Raw genomic sequence first — 13,669 nt, forward strand, 5'->3', positions numbered from 1 at the left:
AGATACGTGTAAACATACACGTGACAGTATAATTAAAATCACGCATAGTTTTCTATTTAAATTCGTATTTATCTAATAATTTGCAATGATATATGTATACGTACATAAGGTACGATTATAAAAGCGCTATAGAAAAACGCGTAAATCATTAGTATGGTATTATATGCAAATTTATTTATTTATTTTTTTTTTTTTTACGAAACGCGCACTAATAATAATACGAAGAAACGTCGTCGAGGCCACGTGCGAATCGTATTATTATTATATCGTGGAGTAAGAATTTCGAATACATTCCGTGTGATTAACGGGTTACAGGAATAAGGTTCGTAGGTGACGGTTCGAAAGCGATGCGTGCAGTACCGGCAGGGTTAAAGCCGACGGTCGAGCCCTACTGCAAGGAATTTTATTCGTACCTAAACTTATATAATAATACAATACACAATAAAGGTAATCTGCGCATTATGTGCACAGATAAAACGCTCACGCGATTCGTTTGATAGTTGGTTGTATGGTTTTGAAGTAAACTGATGTTCAAAGACAATAAGTAGGTATGATGCGGTAAAATAAATAAAAAAAGATTATATATGTGTCGTTTTTAAACGAAAACTCTTGTTTTAATTTTTATTGCCATAATAATAATATCATAAACATAAAATATACACACGATTCAATCACGATGTATTCATGGGTACATCATATATTATACGCGTAAAATAGAGGTGAATATAATACACGTTTATGTGTACGTTTTTATGCGCTCGTCGACTTCTAAAAGTTATCATACACAAGCACGATATTTTGGAAGAAGAGGAAAGGGGAACGCAGTGAAGATTTTATAACTCGAGTATAGGTTTTTCGTATGAATAGTAATTTTTATTTTTAAGAACTTGGCGTAAACAAACACAAACGTCTTCCGTAGGGGCTCGCGCTCGAAATCGAAGTGAATATTATTTTCGAAACCGTGGTCAACGTTAAGCGAACAGATGTAACAATATGGGAAAAAATCGGTAACTAGTGGTCTTATATCTATAATAATATCTAAAGGGTCGAAAATGAGCGGAGGAAAATTCAAATAAACAGAGCTGCTATGTATCGGTACAAACAATAATCGTAATGTTTTTTAACCGTGGTTATATTACACTAACGATGAGCTTTCTTCGAGGGTCATTGGAACGGGGCACGCGATCGGACGAGCGTACAGGCAGGTATATACATAAAATTAATTAAGTCTCATCGGTCGCGGGGTGTGCGCGTGTGCGTTAGTTTGTGTCTATAACATTTACAACTCGGTATATGTTTAATGTACGTACAACGCATACAACACCGTGGCGGCGTTACAAGAGACACGAACGTTTATTTCTACCTACGTATATTACCCTCGTTATTATACGTATATAAAAGCGCGCGGGCCACGAATTTCTCTTCGTCAAATGAATAAATAGTGATTAACTTTTTCACCGCGGGGGAAGCGTTAAGGGGTGTACAAATATATATAGTGTTATACGACGATGACGACGAGTGGTGGTGCGCCGCGGTGGCTTTTTATTAGCTTTTCCGAGTGTAGAAATGGGATATGTTATTATTGAAACACAGCACCGCGTGCCAGGCGCGAGTAAATCACACGTTCGTAAATATAAATTCGTACCAATGTATATATATGTACCTGTGCGCAGTAGGGTGGTGCCGCCGTCACGGAGTGAAAAATGTGTTACAGTATTATAACTCTCATTATAACCACCGCCACTGCGAAGTACACCGTACTCTAAACAAGTACACAATATTATCTACGTACCATTATACACCATTATATTGTATATATGATTATTTATAAGAGTATATTACTTGATATACTGTGTGTATGTGTGTGTGTGTGTGTGTGTGTGTGTGTGTGTGTATAGACAATATCATATCGAGTCCGTAAAAATAAAACATAACTGTTTGTTATTAGTGTTATTATTTTTTAATGATATTGGCGAATGCCACGAGCGCGTGTGCGAGAGAGAGAGAGAGAGAGAGAGAGAGAGAGAGAGAGAACAAGTTGGACAGGGAAGAACTGTGGTGGCGGTGACGGAGAGAGAATGAAGAGGTATATGGTACGTGGTTACGTACATGCCGCGGTGGATGCGATAACGAGTTTTCATTAAATATTTTATTTTCAATTCGTCCGCGCAGAATGAAAACGTGCGCCGGGTGAAGATGAAAGACGATCATCGAAGAGCGCCGCAAAGGTAGGGGTGGCAATGTTTCGACACGATATTTTTGTCGCGAAACACTATAAAAAGTCAAATCGTTTCGCTGTATATTCTGTTATGCTGCTGCGCACGCACGCCGACGGGGTACTAGGATTAATTAGTAAATATGGTATGTGATAATTTAATAAGGTTGACTGTATTATCCACTAATGTAACTACTGTAATGATAAACTGTTTTAGTGTAGGTAATAACTACAGCAGCTCTCGAGGACTATCCGGACAATTAAGACAATTTATTAATATGCATTTTACGTGTCGGCAGTATTGTACACGAAAATATTGAACGCGTTGCATAATATCACTACAAAAATCAAAAAAGCAATACACCAACTATTTGTCAATAACCGTACAGGAAAATATTGTTGAAAACAACAGTTTGTACGAAGTCCAAAAAGATAAGCCAAAGTTCCGTTTATGGTCATAGACAATTACATAGGTAGCTAGAGAAAAACCCTTTATTAGGTGTCCGGGTAGGATAGTTGCATTTGCATACGCAGATACACGTACGTACATGAACTTCATCTGTGGACGACGAACGTAAACGTCAACCCTTGATCCACAGAACGGCCGTGTATAATTGGGTTTGTGAGTACGTGTGTGCTTGTGCATATGGGTGTATCGTGCTGCATTATTTTGTTTGCCTACACGTGAACCGTAAGCAGAGAGGAATGGTTGTAACAAATTATTAACTTGCAAGCGAGTCGTGAAGGAAGACCCGGGTAAGTTGACGAGCTGGGTAAGATGACGAATTTATAATAACTGATAGTAGATTATATTAACAGCTGATGTTTTACAAGAAATGTAAGGAATGATGTTAGGAACAACTATTTTACCGATAAGAAATAATCATGAAGAAGACCATATGTTTTTATTTACGATATTCTGTTATCACCGTACACACTTTGATTTTCTGCGTTTTGAAATAACGTTTTTCCAAAAAAAGGTAAGTGAAAGCCAATATATATTATTTTAAATCGATAAAGTATAGCGTAAGCTTTATTTTTATGTATACCTATATATATTACGTATGTTAAAAAGACAAAAATATTATCATGATTAAAATATATTATCGATCGAGTCAAGTTGACGTGGGTAAGATGACTATCGTCAATTTACCCCGCTTGATTAAATTTTTTATTAAATACTTTTGTTAATACGTGTACGTTTACGTCATAGAAACAATGCCAAGAAACTATATAAGAATAACTGAACCAACGTGGGACAAAGCAACAATAAAATTGGTTATAAATGACTACATCAACGATGTAAAACCTTCATGTAATAAATCAATTTTATTTTATATTATTTTATTTGATTTTCAGACTGAAAGAAAAATGTTATTTTATTGTTATATTTGTTTTTAAGTTTTTAAGACTTTGATTTTTAATATATAATTTAATTTTTAAATAAATGCACTGAACTTTATAAAAAGTATATTTACTCATTAAAACATAATGCAACTATGCTATGTCAACTTAACCCGACTAAATGTCAACTTACCCCAGCACATGGGTAAGATGACAAACTCCAAATTTTTTTTAATTTTATTTTTTTAACCCGTTTAAAAAAAAAATTAAGTCTAACTTTTAATTTTAGAACATTTTTCAAAAGTTCCTCTATCTATGTGTGTAAAATTTACAAATATATATAAAGGTAGTATATATTAAAAATACATCGAACCTTAGATTCGTCAACTTACTATTGTTTATTTATAAAAGTTCACTGTACACTGTACTCCGAGAATGACCGCCGAGAAACTGACGTAATATAACGCTTAACCAACGCGTTGATACTATTTTTTTTTTTTTACAACTATAGAAAGATTAAATTATAATTAGCGCAATACAGATATGCATCGTTAAACAGAGTTCTATTTTGTAAATATAGGGTACGCGTGTACATTATTGAATCACAAGCATAAAGATACAAAACATTGACGGCAGTAATTGGTTTGCTTTTCAAACACATAATAAACAAACGGAACTCGTAAAGCCATATGTATAGAACGGTGATCGACTGCATGGATTACAATGAATATCATCTTTAACGATTGAAAAAAAAAATCACGCACATAGAACATCAAAATTATACATTGCACACGATTCGACGTATAAAAAAAAAATCGTTATTAGATTAGCAGTCACGCGTAAATCGCATACAGTCGCTATTATATCATAATGTTCCACAACAGAGTGCATTTTAGTCGTCATCGGTTTTTCACAGTGCACTCGTATGCACTCTTCGTGCACGTGAACACAAAGGCGGACGGACACATTAATCGACGATTAAAGAAAATAGTGGTGGCAGGGTAGAGGTTTATATGACCGGACGAAAATCAACTATACTTATATTATTTTAACAGATTCGAAATTACTACACTCCGGTAATTAAGTGCAGCACGCGGCCGAGTTCGAAGCGTAGAGTCGTGGCACGTATATCATATATTCGTATATATATATATGTGATAAGGTACAGCTGAATTTCGTCGTCGATAACGCGTGTATAAGATTTTTATTTTCTACGCACGGAGGCGTATAATATATTATTATATTTCGCTTGTGTTATGTACGGCGTGCGTTTGATAGGAGGAGAAGAAAAAAAAACAGGGAGGCGATTAAATTGGCATTAAAATTTAATATTCAGTTCGCATACGACGGCGATACGACTGCAGGAGCGGGACGGAAAGAAAATACGGTCGCAGTGTAATACATTATAATATTATCTCGAGCGACAGCCGCGCGCGCCGCTCTTCGCCGCGGCAACGGCGTCGGCGGCGACGCGTCTCCTACACACTCGTCGATAAACGTCATTTTACATCATCAGCGTTACACGACGCGGGTAAAAACGGTTACGCGAAATCGTTGTCTCCCCTGTTTTCGCCGCGACCCTTCTCCGTCTCCCGCGCCGAATATATACATATAATTTTCGAGTCCATTAAGCAAAACGAGGCTCATGCAAATTCGACGCCACCCCCGTCTTCTTACATCCCTTCGATCGTGTAGTGTATATTATATGCCACCCTCTGCGCGCGCAAGCATTTTATTGTGTACGCGCTTTTTATGTATGTAATATACTCGTACGTATATACATAACAGCGTACGCGCCGCCATTGTGATGTTGCAGCGAAGGAGGTTCGAGTTAAAACGATAGTAATAAAAATATATATAATCAACGGCTCTTATTTGTGTGCACATTACATATCATATTATGTGCGACGCACGTTTTGCGTACCACACAACGTTGGAACCTCGAATATTATTCTCTGGCTTCGGTCCACAACGCATGAACAACAATTGATTTTCGTAAGTTGTCGGTTATTTTTGATAAACAAAATAGAATCTATAAATTATTGCATCTTATTGCATCGAATAACGATGATCCGTTCGGTTCGCAATAATTGAACGGAGTACTTTTTTTTAGATTTCAAGAATGCATCGTACGTCTACAAATACACGCATTAGAACGACTGATAATAAACGTTATGTATAGGAGGACTACGTTTGAATGTTGTACCTGCATCCTAAAGTGCGCCGTGCTAAGAACCGTGTAAAATAGCCACTGACACGTGTGAGATGTTGTTTCTAACAATTGTCATCCATCTACAGGGACGGGAACAACAACGGCTCTAAAATATCCTGTTCGGGGCACGGTTCGATGGAGATGCACTCGAAGTAAGTGTTGTTCAACTGTGATGAAACTAAGAACAGCGAAAACGCGAACAAAAATAGCCGAGGTCATCCGCTGCATGGTGGTTGTCGGGGGCGTGATAGATATATTTAATAAATTCGTCCCGGGCGTACATTTTAGCAGCTAGTGCGCGCACGAGAGAGACGTGGCGTAAATCGCGCATTATTGTACCACGGTAACACGTTAGAAACGAAAAGCAAGACGACGCGCGCACAGCGCGAACGAGGTCGAGGGGCACACGGCACTCGCATACGTTCAAACGCACGCGCTAGCCGCCGACACGCGTACCTACAGATAATATTATTGTACGCGATTTTCTCGCTTTTATTATTTAATAATAGACACGTCGTGCACGTGTGCGAGTGTAGGTATACTACAAACGGCATAATACGTAATATACGTACGCATACATTTACGTTTATAACAAGATGAGCACAAGTATTATTATTGTCATTGTAATACGCGCATTGTGTGTATGTATAATACGTATAATGTAATGTAATCGAATTTTTTTCAATTGCACCAAGACGTATAAAATAATATATAATAACGTCGTGTTTGCGGGTGCGAACAACACGTTCGCCGCGAGAAGAAGCACCGATTATCATAATATCGTGCGAATATAAGAAGTACACGAACATACGGAGTGCTCTTAGACCCGCGACACGGCAAATATAGGTACGTACGTTACGCGCAGTGTATACACTACTAACTACGGTATTATTATTATTATTATTATTATAATGCGTACTGTCATTGTTCTCGTAAAATAAAACATGTGTATTACTCTTTGATCAATGCTTTTTTTTTTTTCATCCAAAAGCAATTTTATATCGATCCCCACCTAACTGCTAACCTATACATACCTATTGTACGATGTGTATGCGATAAATTATTGAGAAGTTACGGTAGAAATAAAACGAATAAATAGCGACGACGGCAATGGGGAGCCAGTTTTTTTCTTTTTGTTTTCTGTTTCAATTACACATAATTGGATTGGAGGACGGCATTGCGAGCACGCATAAATATTCGAGTAACTATATATTCTATACTAATATATCTATATGTTATTATTACCACATATAAGAAGTTTAATACATCTATTTAATAAATTAATTAAATGTGTCCCGAGCGTACTTGTACTCGAGTATGGATTTAAACACATATATAGACATGGACGTTATTCGGTACAATAGATTTGTACGTTGTTACGGTATACACGTAATATTGGAAGGATTATTGTAATAATATTAACAAAATTAACCGCACGAAATAATTCCGTATAATTGCCATAACACGGGCATACCGTATTCAGTGTATTATGTTAACATTTCAAGAAAAGTAAAAGCGTATTGTCTAAAGAATGCTATAATGTTTTTCGTTCGAAATGTATATTTTACACTTTGACAATATTATATTATCATAATGTTAATCGTTGCGTTATGCAACGAAATCAGATTTTTCCCAGACTATTTTTAACGGCCGAGACGACCGATTTCTACTCGTATGTCATAATCACAATATTATTGTATAATATATATATATATATATATATGATATATGTGTGTACAAACCAAACGATCGATAAGCCTATACATAATATCAGTATTAAAATAATTTCTCGACGTTTCGTTAACGGAAGTTTGCATAAAAACAGTAGTTCTCCGGTGTTTTTTCACAAGTCCGGGAGAGGAGATATCTTTATTGCCTTCAATAGTATTTTCGATAGTAATATACATACTACTATTACTACTACAAACACCACACGAACTATGATTTTATAAAACATCATTATGAAATCACTAGCATCGCAGTAAGGGTGTCGTGCGATTCAATATTACACATCATTATTCGAGTGACTATAAATAAACATGTTATGTTATTGTATGCTAATTACGCGCTGGAGTATCGATAATAGGATATCAATAACGTATTAATAATAAAAATTTGCGTGCGTATTATCGTTACAACAGAGGCGTGAATAACTATAGATGAAAGATACAGTAATCGCGTCGAGAAGAATTTATATTTTCCATATTATATTGTTTCGCGAACAACCGAGAAGTATATTAAAATGTAAACGATCGTAAACAATTATTAATACATAAAAAATAAAAAAAATGCACATAATATATATCTAAAACAATAATAATTAGTTGTAGGTAGTCAATGCTGATTAGATTAAACGTGTTTTAAAATTCGATTTCGGGTCCTAGACATTATTAAACGCGTCGTTCCCACAATAGCCGTGCCATCGTTTATAATATATATTACTATTTCGTATCGTACAGATAGATAGTAAATATATATGTATAAAATATATTCGTACGGCTAAGTCGCGGGACGAGTACGGCAAGAGAGGGGAAGGGGAGTCAAGAGACGGCGAGAAAAGGGTCGAGGAAGGATAAAAGCGATGTACACATGGTGATATTTCAATAATGATACATAACAATATAATAGATGTACAATATTATTTACATTAGTACGCGCGTATTGTAACGTACATCCTTACCCACAGTTTTACACGCAGGGACGAACATATAAACGCGTACAGACTATAATTATTTTCGGCCTATTCCGCGTAATCCTCGAAATTATACGCGCGTATATACTCGGACGATCTCGAACTCGAAGACCTAGGATCAACCTATATAAATATATACATACATGTATATATATATATATATATATATATATATATATACATGTTTAAGGATCGCTGGAGCACGGACAGACCCCCGGCTGAACGCCCGTAATCGATTCTCGTCGTCACCGACTGCTGCAGATCCGTGCGTGACCACGGACGTTTTTCCGTCGTCTGCCCGTTGTTAAACAAACCGTATGCGCCGCGCGGTAGGCCGAATTATAATAGTAATAACAATAATAATCGTAGTAGTAGTAGTATTAGTAGTAGTAGTAGTAGTAGTAGTAGTAGTAGTAGTAGTAGTACCGGTAAAGTATTACAACGTGTACAGGCGTATAAAGTAGCCGTCGGAATATCGAGAATATAGGCAGGTAAGTTGTACGACGGATAGTGTATCTTACGACGTCCAAGCGTTATTAAAAACAAAAAACAAAAAAAAAAAAAACTTAATTTTTTTTCCTTTTCCTTTTTCCGGTTCGTACGCGTTTTAATTCCAATGAGCGGCCGAAAACGGGATAAAAAAAAAACTCCCACGATTCTTTTATGAATGAAAAATGAAACGACGCGCGCGCTATAGGAAACAAACACATATACGTACATATATATATATATATATACACGATGATTTACCTATAGTTATTATAATATACAGTATTGGAAGTAAAAAAAATTAAAAAAATTAAACGTCGTATCTATAATATATATATATATATATATACAAACACGTATAAATACTACATATACTCATGGAGGGGAATGTGAATCGGTTTTCCGGAGAGCTGTTTCTCGGTTTCACGTCGCGTAATACACGCGCGCGCGCGTTATAATAGTGCTGGTGGCGTCGACGTTTCATGAATGAAAACCGTCAAGTCATCACCGCTAAACATTTATACACTAACGTATACACGTTTAATTATGTATATATCTGTATCTATAATTTTTTTTTTTAATGTTATTATTATTTTTATTCTATTGTTGTGCGTTCGGTGTTAAGCGAAAAAAAATTGTGTCGTTTATTTTGTTTTACGGAAACACCGGAAACTGTGGAAAATTATCCCGCTCGATACAGAACGTACACCTATGCACTTGAAAACGGATCTGAAATAACGCTTTTCACGCAGCAAAACGTCTCGGTTTTGAACACGTTTCGTCTTCTGACGACAAAATCCGGGTCTGTACGGCGGGCGAATCGTGTTAAAACACTCGCTGCAGCGCCGCACCCGTCCGAGAAGCATGTGAAAGCGAAACACAATGTCGGTGGTGGATCGAATTTTACGCGTATTACAATATAAAACTGGTATTAAAATTTAAAAAATATCGCGGTGGGAATTCTTCGGTCGCTACTATTTATAATACGCGTACTATTGTTGTCTCCGTTCGTCGCCGAAATTGATTGATTTATGAATATTATTATAATTCCACAAATTCCCCGGGTCCGCTCTCGCTGGACATGTAAATTTATGTCACTGCGGAGTCCCCGTCCGTAACAATCGATTCGATTTTTTTTTCTCTTTGTACACATACGCGCAATCATTATAATACTATTATACAATTTTATCAGTTCGGTCGGTTTGTTTAGAGCAATATATATATATATATATTTATCATACGTGCGCATGCATGTACGTACGTACGTATATGTTTAAGAGTATCTCTCGGAGCAATGCAGTATAGTTTAGTATACATTACAATATAATAATATACGCATCGACTATACACCTATATATGTATACACCACTTAACCCGAAACAAGACGACGCAAAACAAAAAACTCGGATAAATCGCCAGCCAATTAACTAGCTGTACGTATCGGAGCTACCTGTATGTTATACGTATATTTCGATCGCGGTATGTATACCACCTATAAACTATACTATATCGATAAAACGAAGAAAAAAAAATAAGGAGAAACCAAAAACAGCAGTAAGGAAACGAAGACATATTATAAACGTTGGGATATATGACGTGCAGCAGCAGCAACATATAATACGCACACACACACACATGTATATATAATACAACGTCAGTGTATATGGTTTGTAATAAAGACCGATGGCCATCCCTTTCACGCAGGACCCCGGTAACCTATATATATTTATATAAATATATGTACTCGTACGGGTACGTGTATGGCACACACGCACACACATACGCGCGGTTATAGTGACCGGTCGCGCGCGTTATCCATAAAAGTCTGCAAAAAAAAAAAAAAAAAAACGAGCCCGGTGGGAAAACTTTCGTCCCCATCAAATATATATATATTTTACGGAGTGAGGAGGTAACAGAGGGAGAGAGAGAGAGAGAGAAAGAGTGATCTCAACATCCGAAAACCAGCAGAAACAGTAGCAACCCTGTGAACGAATTGTATACTACCGCAAACTTCATGTGCCGGAACACAGCGAAATCAGAATAATATACACGAGGTGCGCACACTCCTATGGCCTTGTACATGCGTGGTGTGCGTGTGCGAACAGGAGGCGAACGAAATAAAGTCATCGTCGCGGCGATGGAGGCGCACATACCCCTGGGACGAATAACACAAATAGGACCTATACACACTCCGCTCTGTATACGGATGTAATAGTAGTAACAACGGGGCAGTATAGTAGTTTTCATGGATTTACTCAACGGGTCCAAGTCGTAATTCTCGTGTCTTCTCTCCGTCGAATGTACATACCCACATATTATATACACACACACACACACACAGCTTATATACGTATGTTTATACATACACGAGTGTGTTATGTTATGAGATTTGTGTATATAGTGTTGCGACGCACCCGGGGTAGTGGTCATGACGACTTTTATTATTATAACTCCAAACCTCTGGTTTATTATTATGTGTCATCGCTACGGAGAGCGTAAAGAACACATAAAACAAAAACTGAAAACGGTTTTTCACATATATTCAAAGAGCGTATAATAAAAACGTATATTATTATATGCTCGCGGGACAAGAGTGCGTATTTTATACTTGAAACAATTTCCCATCGTAATATTGTAGTTGCAGGGGTCGGTAGAAAAAAAACCAACATAATAGTGCAATGAGTACATCTATGAGCACGTAGTTTGTGTGCAAAGTGCAATGCATACAAAAATCGAGGACCGAATAATCGTTAAACGTTCGATTTAATAAAATTATCACCGATTGTACTTGTAGGTAACGAATAAATTAGTTTTAAGCAATGAGCTATTGATTTTAAGCGGTTTTAATCAGATTTTTTTGTTAAATTACTTTACACAGAAAAGTGCACCGGAACTACTCAACTTTTGGAACAATATTTTATCGTTTTCCAGTTTTAATTAATCAAAACGCAGTGAAAACAACCGTATATATACGTACTCGTGTACACTAAAATGTTAGACAAAAACTTTTGTTGCAACCGTCGTGTTTCAGACACGAAAACAATTCTATTATATTATTTATAAATATGCAAAAAAAGTTATTCCGTTAAATGTATTTGTAAGTTCCAGTCATCAGAGAGTGATAAATGTGTGAGGGTTGGTAAATTAATCGAAAGAGTTAGTGATGTAAAAGATGAATAAGTAAAAATTATTAAAATGTTTTTTGTCCGCGTCGTATTATATTAGATACGTAAATGCATTTTAATTGAATTAAGAAATAAAATAGTTACGGGAATATGTTATTAATATTATAACGTGTTTATAAAAACCATATTTATACGTAACAAACAAAATGTTTGACTGTCGTGAACCTAATCAAATAAAATTCTCAAATCTATATCGCAAAAACAGAATTGTCGATTAATAATAAACGTAACTCGATTGTTGTAATAAAATAATACGCGAGAGCAATTTTTCAGAGGTCGTTTTTCGTTTTTTCGTTAACGAATTCGGTTACAGAAACTATATTGCTTACGTTGACGTAGCTACCGAAAACGTACTCGAAACCCGTGGTAAAACTCATAGGTCCTATCAGTGATCCATAAAAGTCTAGCACAACATAAAAATAAAACGTCTATCGCGTATTTTGTCCTGCCCGGTCGACCTGCACTCATCGTGCCCGAACAGTAAAATACGTACACATACGTACGCAGCAGATACACACGTAACATACACACGCACACGCACGCACGCGAAAAAAAACAATACGTTTTGCGCGCGGGAAAAACGTTGGCCGTTCAAAACAAGACCGCGGTCGCGCGAACGAGCGTATGAAATCGAAAGTTGTTCGCAAAAGTCCGGAAAACCGTACAACGAGTGCGGTTTCTGCGGTGGCCGCGGACTTGCCGCCGGGAGTACGGGGGCGGCGGCGGCGGGGGGGGGGAGATGGGACAAACGTGTGGGTACTCACCGTCGTCGAATCGGCGAGTGGACGTGGATACGTGGTGCCCGTTGACGACGACGACGACCGCGCCCGGTTCGCCGTGGTGCGAGACGCCGTCGGCGCACTCTTCCTCGTCCTCGAGGACCTTGACCGGTCTGGACTGCTTTCTGCGGGACATGCGGACTGCGGTGCTGTTGCGCGGCGGCGGCGGGAACGTGCGGCGGGACGGTCCGCTCTGGTCGACCGGCGTCTTCGGGCCCTTCGCCCGCGGGTTCGACGGCGTTGCAGCTGGCGCCCGACCACCACCAAGACGCGCGCGCGTTACCGACGGTGATGCGTTACGTCTGCGGTGGCACTACGAGTCGGATCCGACGGCGGCGGCATCGGACTCGTCGCCGGTGCACCGGGAACCCATTAAGTCGGGGAACGCACCTGTACCGCCGGCGCCGGGATGTGCTCTGGACGACGACTGCACGCCGCTGCTTGGCGCTGTCCGGCGGAGGCGACGTAGTTCCGTGCGCGTTGACCGTGGTGCGAGGTTTAAAAATTTGAAGAAAAAAAAAAAAAACTGTCTCGATAAAAGTTATTAAACGAATTTTTTTTTTTTTTTTGTAATATTTATTTATGGTTTCGCGAGAGAGAAAAAAAAAAAACTATAATAATGATCGCGTCGCGATCAGTCCACCGTTGTTCGCACGATCGGTACCGTACGATAACGATTACAATTATACGATATCCGCGACCACGTTTGTCGTGTGTTGGCACGGCGTAGTTGCGCAGCTCTGCACGGCGGTG

General features: G+C 38.0%; 1 protein-coding gene across 2 annotated transcripts in view; it reads right to left on the minus strand.

Moving 5' to 3' along the window:
• The window catches only part of LOC112682525 (sal-like protein 3), a 78,477-nt gene extending 64,814 nt beyond the window's left edge, over nt 1-13,663 (minus strand). For both annotated transcript variants that reach the window (XM_025553153.1, XM_025553152.1), the window contains exon 1: nt 12,902-13,663. In XM_025553153.1, coding sequence (XP_025408938.1) covers nt 12,902-13,052 — 151 coding nt within the window. In that variant the 5' untranslated portion in view covers nt 13,053-13,663. The remainder of the gene's footprint in view (nt 1-12,901) is intronic.
• Nucleotides 13,664-13,669: the final 6 nt, after the last annotated feature.

This window comes from Sipha flava, unplaced genomic scaffold, assembly GCF_003268045.1.
Source record: "Sipha flava isolate LNK unplaced genomic scaffold, YSA_version1 205_pilon_pilon, whole genome shotgun sequence".
Lineage (NCBI taxonomy): Eukaryota > Metazoa > Arthropoda > Insecta > Hemiptera > Aphididae > Sipha > Sipha flava.